Source organism: Impatiens glandulifera, chromosome 1 (genome assembly GCF_907164915.1).
Source record: "Impatiens glandulifera chromosome 1, dImpGla2.1, whole genome shotgun sequence".
Classification (NCBI taxonomy): Eukaryota; Viridiplantae; Streptophyta; class Magnoliopsida; order Ericales; family Balsaminaceae; genus Impatiens; species Impatiens glandulifera.
The window spans coordinates 139,132,593-139,144,204 of NC_061862.1; the positions used below are offsets into that span (position 1 = coordinate 139,132,593).

The window sequence follows — 11,612 nt, forward strand, 5'->3', positions numbered from 1 at the left end:
TAAAAATCACAAGAAAATGTGTTTTTGATAAAAATAATAATAATAATAATAATTTTGCTCATTTAGTCAGCATTCTCAGTGATTCATTCATGAATTCATAACACCACCAAACCCTCTTAAAATTTCACACGAAACTATATGATTTGTATACCTACCAGTTTGTATTAGGTTTCCTTTGTTCTCTAACTCGTCATATTAAGGCAAGACAGTGAAGTTTCTAAATCTAGAATTTCTTGATTATTTGTCAACTTTTGGTAAATCATTAATCATGCATTTAATATTTTTCCAAACTCATTGAATATAATAAATAAATATATATATATATATATATATATATATATATATATACCATTTTGTTTTATATGTCCTAAATTGATTCTGCCTGAAAATGTGATTTATATATGGTCACAGACAGGGGCGGAGCCACCCATGGGTTAGGGTGGGCTCCAGCCCCACCTAAATTAAAATCTTAAAAGAAAAACTGTTATATATGTATTTGACATGTGAGTCTTAGCCCAGTTGACTATGTTATTGAAATGTGAATTGAGGTCAAGTGATCAAACATTGGCCTCCCCTTTAACTATATGAGTTTTTTAAATAGTGTATATAAAATTTTGTAAATCATATAATAATATTATTTATTTTAAAATTATATTTATATAATAATTATACATTATTTTTTATTTATTTCAATATAATTAATAATACAAATTATTTATAAAGGTAAAATATAAAAATTAAAATAATAATAATAGTGTTTTATATTTCTTAATTTTAAACTATTTTAAAAATTTATAAGAAAATATAAATTAATATTAATAAACAAGTTAAAATAAAGAATTTGATATCCCTACTCAAGAACTTAACAAATCTCTTAGAACTGATGTTGATGTAAGTTCTCTTAAACTTGATCCAACATTACGTATTCCGATATGGAATATCCTTTTAATCAAATGGATGAAATTAGACGAGCTTATATCAAGATATGGTCATATCAACCTATTAATGATGAGTACCCACCGACCAAATTTGGAAATCAAAATCGACGGTTCCAAAGTCATTGGTTTAAAAAATTTACTTGGTTAGAATACTCTCCTTTGAAAGATGCTGCTTTTTGTTTTCCATGTTTCTTGTTTTAACATAAGCAACCCCAAAACCTACATTTACAATAGATGGATTCAAATATTGAAAGCGAGTTAATGATGAGGATAAATGCTCTTTTGTTATGCATATAAGATATAATATTTCACCACATAATAAGGCAGTTGAATATCTTGATAATCTAATGAATATCCTTGTCATATTGACAAAATACTAAATGCACAGTCTTCAGATTAAAAACAAAATAACAGATTACGGCTTACAACAATTATTGAAAGCACTCGGTGTCTTACTTTGCAAGCGTGTGCATTGAGAGGGCATGACGGGTTTCCATCTTCTAATAATCGTGGAAATTTTATTGAAAAAAAAGCGAAACATAGAAAGTTAATTCTGAGATGTAAGTTGGAGTCAGCCCCAGGTAATTTTTCATCCTGGCTCCGCCCCTGGTCACAGATGTATATTTGGTGGCATGCGTGTTCTTGTAAAATTCATTTTAATTTGAATATTGCTCCAATTATTTGATTTTTAACAGTAATTCATTTACTTGTTGATCTACAAATTCCTCAATGTAATCATGTTCTTAGAATCGACCTCTAAGTTGCTCAAAATCACATTCAAAATGACCTACAAAATTGCCTTAAAACGAAGTTAAAAAGAATTATTTGAGTCTTGTTTGTTTTTACATAGGACCGAAATATTCTCAATCCTATATGCATGTAATTAATTAGATATGGATTACAAATAAAATATTTAAATATGTGTTCTTATAAGTGGTCAAGCATTCAAATTATGTATAGATAGTAGAAAGACGGGCATGAGTGACATTGTCGAGGCTCCCTCAGTGTCATCAAGCACCGAACTAAAGAAAGAATATCTTCCACTTGTGTTTCTAAAAAGAATAATTTATTTTTCATAGTTTATAGTTAATTGAATTGAGAGACTACCAAAAAAATTCAAAGTTTGTCAAAAGAAAAAACAAACGATCGAGATTTGAGACTAAGGTAGGTTAACTATGCGGTATCTTTCGAGTGTGTGTTTCTCAATTTTTAACATAACACTTATATATGCATTGATTTATTATTTTGAAATTATGATGCATGATTGTAAAATATTGTCATGACACTACTTAGTCAAAAACATTAGTAGAAAAAGTGTTTTTAACGACTAACATTAACCACAACGAATATTCACCGTGATTAATAATATTTATTAGTGCCGGCGATCAATTCGTCATGGTTAATAATATTTATTAGTGTCGGACATGTAATACTGACACTAATAAATATTATTAACCACGGGTTTCATTGTAATCGTCATGGTTAATGTTTTGGTTTTCCCGCCACACTCCCGCCATTATTATTAGTCACGTTTTGTTATTAAAGTCGTGGCTAAAAGTCACGTTTCACCGTGCTTTCCCTACTTTTTTTAGAGAATATTAATAACCACGGCGATAGCATAATTCCGTGATTAATAAAAAGTTTATTAATCATGGTTTTATGATAATGCCGTCCTTAATAATCGTCCACCGACAACTTCCTTAATATTTATTATTAAAGACACCTATAGCATAATATTGTGGTTAATAAAAGTTTATTAATCACGGCTTTATGATAACGTCATCCTTAATAATCGACCATTGACAAATTCCTTAATATTGATTATTAAGGATGGCGTTATCATAAAGCCGTGATTAATAAACTTTTTATTAACCACGGCATTATGATATTGCTGTTTTTAATAATCGACCATTGACAAATTCTTTAATATTGATTATTAAGGACGACGTTATCATAAAGCCGTGATTAATAAACTTTTTATTAACCACGGCATTATGCTATCGCCGTCCTTAATAATCGACCATTGACAAATTTCTTAATATTGATTAAGGACAGCGTTATCATAAAATCGTGATTAGTAAGTCCTTAATAATCGACCATTGACAAATTTCAGATTATTGATTATTAAGGACAACGTTATCATAAAGCCGTGATTAATAAACTATTTATTAATCACGGTTTTATGATAACGTCGTGCTTAATAATCAATATCCAGACTATTAACGACCCACTGACAAATGTTGTCACTAATAATCTTTGTTAAATCATTTTCGAGGCCTATAAATAGAATCTTTGTTTTCTCTCCATAAAGAATTTGAGATAGATTCTCCTAAACTACCGATTTCCTTCAAACCAATCTGCAATCCGTGTTCATTTGAGATATTCTTTAAATTGTTAAAAGGAAATTGAAGATTTCTAAGAACGGACACGGTTGCATATTGGTTAGAAGCTCATTGGTTAAAGATCATAAGGAGAAATCAATTCATGTAGTCACTTAGCACGTTCTATACATAATTTTTTCAATGATCATCAATCTCTTTCTCGAAATTTCCATCATCTTTAATTAGTTAAGAATATTTAATTCAAGATGGAGATTTCGAAGAAGAGTTTGATTGTCTATAGATGAAATCACTTCTCCTATACTGATCTCCTTCAAAACAATATGTCATCTGTGTTCGATCATTTGAGATATTCTTCAAGATGTCTGCATTTGTTACTTTCTTATCTCCATATTTTATACACAACAATAACTATTAATCATACTTGCAACATTATTTTCACTATACAAAGATTTCAGATCTCATTATCCCTCAAATCAAGCAATGTAGAATTAAACTATTATCAACTTAGATTTCAACCAGTTCTTGGAATGTCAGTGTTATATATATTTTCCCACCTATTTAGGTTTTCGATCAAACATATCTGCTTTCTCCACTTAATTGTTTTTCTACCAAATTTAACCTAATATTTATCATGATCTTCTCATTATATGTCAACTTCGACCTCATCATATTAACTATTTCTCAATTTTGTTAAGCATATACTTACACCACATTCCTAGCCTCAACACTTAAAAAGGTGTTGAGGTTATAAATAGTGTTAAAGACTTAGGAGTATAGTCATCAACATGATGATAAAGCTGATATATGAGATTTAAGATCGAATATTAATATTGTTGTGTGTTAATTTGGTTGAGGGACAATAAAGTGAAGAAAGAAGATGTGTTTGAAGAAAATCTTACAAAAGTGTATTGCCTATTGAATCTTTTCTTGTTATTGCATGCTTAGTATAGATTATACATGCTATTTAGTTTTTTTATCTTTAAAATTAGAATGAATTTCTTGAATCTTATTAAATCACTAAACCTCCTATAATAAATCTCTTTGCATCTCAACCATAAGAATATTATTTGAAAACTATAAATGAAATTCATTATAAAAGTAGAACAATGAGCAAAACTTACCTAAGGTAGTGTTGATGAAGTTCATAGCTACTTGATTCTTAGCCCATCATCAATCAATCGCTATTTACATGCGTCTCGTTCTGTTTCCTATAGTTCTGTTACGTTAAAATGTAAGTGAGTGTCATAATTATAGTTCTTTTTACCAATATGATTCAATAATCAACATTCATATGTAAACAAAATTAATTACATATGCGAAAAGAATCACAGGATTGATAATACTTACCAAATTGGATGCACACAGCCAATGTCAATGTACAAATTATCGTGATAGTTCTACTTGAACTATTTGTGCCATTGTCACACAAGAAATGCATGTTTTGTGCAAAGAAAATAAAAATAAGTTGTAGAATATGAGAACTTAAAATGCATGCCATATGAACACACTCCACATGTTGACTGTCAACAAAAATGTTCACACAATCACTATTTCATTTATTTTACTAATTGATCAAAATTGTGGGGTGCCTAAGTTGTTTTTTTAAAAAATACTAGTGTTTAATAGAGAGAATCTGAAAGGAAAAGCAACCATGTAAGAAAGAGTAATGATAATAGTAAATAATTTTTATATATAAATTTTGTAGAGAATAGCAACCATGTAAGAAAGAGTAATGATAATAGTAAATAATTTTTATATATAAATTTTGTAAAGAATGATGAGTGGAATGAAAATCTAATAAAAGATTATTTTCAAATTTTTATTACACTCATAGAATGATATATCCTTTATAAAAATAAATAAAAATACTCTATAAGAAAACACATTATTCACCATAATTTTATAATTTGGCTACAAGTAAAAATATTAATAAAAATTAGCAAGTCTAATTTGATTATAATTTGGTTCAAACTTTAATATTGTATTTTTTATTTTATTTTATTGTTTTAGGATATCTAGCTTCCATCTAAGGTTAATATAAAAGTCTCCAAGAAAATAATATAGTTTTACTTAAACTAGCAAAATTTTCGTACGATGCACACGGATAAAGATAAAAATAAAATAAATTAAAAAAATTATAATAATATTATTCAATGTTTAAAATTATTAAAATAAAAAATATAACCCTATTATCCCTCGACAAATCACATCTCAATCACATTTGGTTAAAGGGTTGTACTTGTTTTTTGTTAGGTTGCAAGTTCGAAACCTACAAATAACGTTTTTAAATTTATTTTTAACCGTTTTAAGTTTATGGGCAGATCAACCCACAATCCGACTCAAGTATCCATTTACTCTCACATAAATATCCAAATTAACCACAGCTCTCGACCCGGCAATCCGGACACTTTAAAAATTAAGCATCATTATATATATATATATATATATATATATATATATATATTAGTTAGTTAAAAATTTAAACTTTTATTATTAAAATGTCTCACGTTCATCAAATGTGGTGTTGAATCTTAAATATAAAGTGTTGTTAGCTTAGTTGGTTAAAGAGTTGTATTTGTTTTGTTAGGTTGCAAGTTCAAAACCTACAAATAATATTTTTAAATTTAATTTTGACCGTTTTAAGTTTATGGGCGGGTCAACCCACAATCCGACCCAAGTATCCATTTACTCTCACATAAATATCTAAATTAACCACAACTCTCGACCCGGCAATCCGGACACTTTAAAAATTAAGCATCATTATATATATATATATATAACCATATATTTCAGATTTGATTCTCATTCAAAATTATTTCATTCTCATTCAGAATTAGAAGAAAATTAAAAACATGATAATTAAGGTCTTGATAATTTTTATTTTCTTTATAAATAATACTATTTCTTAATATATCGAGCAGTCCTGGATTGTTTCACTTTTTCAACATTAGGATTAGGATTAACACTTATTTATTTGGGAAAGATATTTATTTCTTACCTAATTCAATATCCTAAATATATATATTTATATATATAATATTATCTAATTAGAAAATACCAAAAATATAATATTAACAAATATGTCTACGTAATATATTATATTATAACAATTATATAATATATTTTTAGCACATCCGCAATCGAAACGGTGGATATATTTTAGCACATCCGCAGTCGAAACGGAGGTACACGAACATTAAATTGTCCCGAAAATCTTCAAATAATACAAATAAATTGTCCCGAAAATCTTCAAATAATACAAACGAAAGACCTTTGGTAAAGATGTCGATAATTTTAAAACGTGATGGGGATATGTAACACTTGAACTTGTCAATGAGCCACCTTTCGCGAACAAAATGAATATTCATCTCAATATGTTCATGTTGATGCTTAACTGAGTTTCCAGCAAGTTACACTGCACTACAAACAAGATTCTGAAACCCTTTGTACTCAGCCTCTACACTAGATCGGGATAAGGTTACCTGACGTTTATCATACCAAAAGATTAAATTATCCCCAAAAATACACAATAATCCGAAGTTGACCGTCTAGTGTCTTGGCATCCACCCCAATCAACATCGGTATACGAAAATAGAGTGGACATAGATGATAGATAAAGGTGAGGCCATGGTCGAGAATACCCTAAATGTAGCGCACTATGCGCTTCAATGCATGCATGTGCACATATTTTGGGTCATGCATAAATAAACACACTTGTTACACATCATAAGTGATATCAGGTCTCGTAAAAGTAAGATAATGAAGTGTCCCTGCAAGGCCTATAGAGAGACGTATCTCCAAATGGAGTGCTAGATGTAGCACTAAGCTTTGGTTTGGTATAACAAGAGTTAGTGACAGTTTACAAGAAGACATGCCAGTCTGATCAACAATTTCTGCTGCATACTCCTTTTGTGAAAAAATAAACCATCGAAAAGTCATCGAAATGATGGGCAACTATGATACCCAAAAAATAGCTTGCCCAAGTCCTTCATAGAAAATTCCCAGCTAATAAAGGTAATAATAGCTTTATGAATTTCATTCAAATAATCAACTTAAACACTTAAATACCATATTTAATTATTTTTATAACATTTTAGTATATTAACCATGAATAACTCCAAATAACCCTAACACTTCATCAAACATGATTCAATAAAAATAAAAAGTAATTAAACAAAGTCCAACATGGAAGGAAATTATTATTGTCACAAGAATCCCACAACTTTCATACATAAAACAACACACTTCAACTTCATCTTAAACAACTAGCAAAAAGAGATACAATTCATAATAATAATATTACTTACCTTAGAATTAGAACCTTCCTCCTATTCCTCTCTTGAGCTGTGCTGCTTTGTATTTGTCAAGCAAAAATCTACTACCCTCTTTCAGTGTTGCTTTCCTTCCTTCATCATAATTCCACAGCTCTGAGACTATGTATCTTCCACTCGGGTTATAATCATTGATTTCGGCCAAAGCTGCTTTAACCGCCAAGTAAACATCTTCCCCAAGCTCCTCCCTTACTCCTTTCAGCTTCTCATCTTCCTCGTTTATCATTTCCTGTTGTTATTTACAAACCCAACACACATTAATGCATCTTATTATTTTAAAATGGTTTCAACTCATCCAAAAAAATATACAACACCTGTGGTTTGTCGTTCACAATCACCACTTTAAAAGGATGCCATTCGGGATCTCGCAAATACTCCTCCCATAGTGAACACAGTTCTGTAGCTCTATCATCTGCTGCTTCTTCGTCTTTGTATCTCTTAAGCATTGCCTCGTGGAAAGGCTTGTTATCCAGTTCTCCCATTCTTTTTACTCCAATCTTACCCCCTTTCGACACATCTCTCAACCCCTGCAAAATTACAACTATCATTCTCTCTCCCACAAGATTGCTACACAGGATCATCACTTTTGCAATTATGCTATGGTTGAATTGCTTACATAACTGGTGCAACATAACCGACTTACATTTATGAGTTCTTTGCGTGCATCCTGCAGCTCATCGTTGCTTTTCCGCTCCTTCACTATTAAATGTTGATTAAGGGACTCTAAACTTTCAAGCTCCGATTCTTTTTCTCTCAACATTGAATGCATTCCGTCAACCTTTTGTAGGACTTCCAAGTCATCATCCCCCATATGCTTCATGACATTCAATGATCCTTTCATTTGTTCAATTTCAAGCTCTAGGGCTTGTTTTGCATCCAGTTGTTTCTCCAATAGAATTATTCTTTTGTGAAGATCCTCTTTTTTCCTCTGAAATAAAATGTTGCAGCAAAGAGAACATAGAGTAAAGCTGATATTTTTCTCAAAAAAAAATAAAATAAAGTAAACCTGACACAGAAATATAAAAAGCATTAGTCTGCAACTGCTGGTAACAATTCAATCACCTTCTGTTCTTCAGCAAGTTTCAGTACATTTTCATCAGCTTTTATTTGCTCAATGGATGCCAATTGAAGAGAACTATTTCTCAAAGCATTCTGAAAGAACAAGCATGTCAAACAAAACAAAGTCATTAGAAAAGATTTACAAGACTCTGTTGCTCGAGATTGAAATTTACCATAAAGAAACTCTCGAAAAGAACAAATAGTTTTAGAAACCCGTAAATAAATAACAGAATTGCTAATGTTGCAATATTGGACAAAGAAATAACTAAAAAGGGCATGGCTGAAGTAAAAATGAACATGAAGCACTTCTTAAACTCATGCTTACAAATCTTATTTTAAATATCAAACATTTAAAATTTATTGACATTATATTGCGGATTAACATGTGGAAAAGAAGATCATCTTCATCCACCCTTACACATTCAGGATGAGCAACCTCTATTGTGAGTCAGCATGAGAAGAATGAATCGCTCAATCGTTAAAAGTAGGGAGCCTCCATGGAACAAACACGTAACAATATTCAACAGAACAATAGTAATATACAAATTTCTGTTTCAACAAGTATTATCACAAGTATATGTTATATATATATTGGCATAATTAAGTAGACGATGTCGTACCTTTTCAATATCTTCAGAAAGTTTCTTCCTTTCAGTTTCATTTTTGGCCTCACGCATCTCCAGTTGTTTTCCCCGTTCATCCAGCTCATGTTTATGAGATTCTACTTGTGATTTGAGTTTCTCATGGTCATTGAAAATCCTCAGGAAATGATCTCTTGCACTCATCTGTATTTTTTTAATCTCTGGCAAGCAAATACAAGGTCAAGCACTAAAAAATATAAGTACGAGCACAAAAAGAGGATCAATTTTCCATAGCAACTGAAGGGATAAAACAGGCACTATAACCTACAACCTTCATTGTAGGAATGATGCAATTTGTCCTTCTCTGTCATTAATTTTTCCATTGTTTCTGCAGTCTCGCTGAATTTGCCTTTTATTTCTTCCAAGTGCCTATTCTTGACCTCAATAATGTTCGTCAAATTCGATACAAGTTTATTAGTTTTGCGGTGTTCCTCATCCATTAAATCTGAAATAGTTCTAAGATCTCCAATTTTTTTAAGGTGCTCCCCGATAATTCCGTTAGAATTGTAGTCATCAGCTCGAGCAACCCAACCATAGAGATCAGATGGTCCGTTGTTCATAAATAACTTCCAGTCCCTTTTCCCGTGGTGATCTGCCTCATAAGCCTTTTCAAATGACATTGCATTGCTGAAACCAGACCAATCTTTGTTAAACTCCACGACAGCAGTTCCTGAGTGACCACGGAAATTCCAGAGTGGATGGACTCTTGTAGGATTAAATCCTCTCTTAATGAACTGGTCCCTTAGCTTTGACCCACTTTGCCCAACATAACGACCATCCTTCCTTTCAGTGGGAATGTTAACCACAATACCAATCCATGGCCAAACAAACATCTCTTCACGGTCACAGTCGGCAAGAGTATCATCTTCGGTTTTAGCTACAGGCTCTGAAGAGCCTCCTGCATCTACCCACATGTTAGCCTCCAAATCTTTTGTCAATCCCTGGTGATTTTCATTATCCCTTGCTGTTATTTCCCCTGAATTTCCATTTCCAATCGCTGCAAGAGTATCATCTTTGGTTTTAGCTACAGGCTCTGAAGAGCCTCCTGCATCTGCCCCCATGTTAGCCTCCAAATATTTTGTCAAACCCTGGTGATTAGCCTTATCCCTCACTGTTCTTTTCGCTGAATTTCCATTGCCAATCCCACTGGCGTGCTGTAAGAGTTCCTTGTACTGGTAATCTCCTTTCCTTTTCTTCGGACAATATGGACAAGTGAATGCATCATTTGATGTTCTAACACGCTTAATCCCATTATTCAGTTCTTCGTAAGTTTTAACTTGATATTCCTCCATTTCAGATTCACTTATGTCAGAGTCCATTGATGTCTTTGTAAACTTCCCAAATAAAATAAACAGGAATTAGGACTCAATATATAGTAATTCTTAAGACAATGGTAAATAAACTCAACAATGAAAATGAGAAAATAATGAGCATTCTGGTGAATCTCTGCCTTATACCAAACATTTTAATCCATGAAGAGCCAAAATGCAAACTGGTATTACTATCACTAAACAAGTATGAGTTTTCAAGAAATATACACAACCCAACACATATCTCATCATTTCCCTATTTCTGAACTAAATCCATACAGAAATGCTGAAATTCGAAATTTTAAAAAATCTTCAATGGAGACTGAAGATCATACTTCCAAACTCTGCATATAATGAACAAAAATCAAAATATTGTTGCTTCTTACAACTACTCATCGAAGATCGTAAGCGGCAGAAAGAGGATGAACAAAGACAACACATGCAAACTGCATTCACAAAATCTTAAAAAAAAAAGAAAACCCACCAAATTTTCAGGCAAATGAAACCAAACAAAAGAAGAATCCAAACCCAATACTGTAAAATGAAAATTTTGAAGACAAAAACTTGTTTCTGAAAAAACCTTGACCTAATCAAACATAGATTTCATCCATATATATATATACAAAATATAGAAGGATAGAAAAGGAAACCGTTTCCTACTTCAGATCAGCTTAATTTTAAGCCCTTATCTTCACAATGTCTTCAATCGGAAAAAGTGGTGGTGCAAAGAGAAGGGTTTTGAGGGATTCGGTAAAGAAGGAAGAAAGATATTATACAAGTGAAAACTACAATGAATTTATTGATACTAGTACACTTAAAGCTTTGTTTGGAATTTGTTTTCTTTTTTCTAAATAAATCATTTAAAGGGTTTAAGAAAAAAATATTTCATTGAAAAATGTGAAAATGTTGTTGAAACGATGGTGACTTTTTGCGTTTTTGTTAAAACCTTATGGATTGTTTGGAGTTTGAATTTTAAATGATATTATAGGAA

General features: G+C 31.3%; 1 protein-coding gene across 2 annotated transcripts; it reads right to left on the reverse strand.

Annotated features, from left to right (window-relative positions):
- Positions 1–6,640: 6,640 nt before the first annotated feature.
- Positions 6,641–11,400, reverse strand: LOC124919910 (protein INVOLVED IN DE NOVO 2). 2 transcript variants are annotated; one of them, XM_047460276.1, is made up of 8 exons: positions 11,282–11,400; positions 9,583–10,645; positions 9,291–9,472; positions 8,674–8,763; positions 8,255–8,539; positions 7,926–8,138; positions 7,588–7,840; positions 6,641–6,762 (listed from the first exon to the last, which is right to left on the reverse strand). In XM_047460276.1, exons 2-7 carry the CDS (start codon positions 10,628–10,630, stop codon positions 7,595–7,597), a joined length of 2,064 nt encoding a protein of 687 aa, XP_047316232.1. In that variant the 5' UTR covers positions 10,631–10,645; positions 11,282–11,400; the 3' UTR covers positions 6,641–6,762; positions 7,588–7,594. The 2 variants fall into 2 exon arrangements, with proteins under 2 accessions (XP_047316232.1, XP_047316231.1); XM_047460275.1 differs by lacking the exon at positions 6,641–6,762 and having other exon boundaries at positions 7,433–7,840.
- Positions 11,401–11,612: the final 212 nt, after the last annotated feature.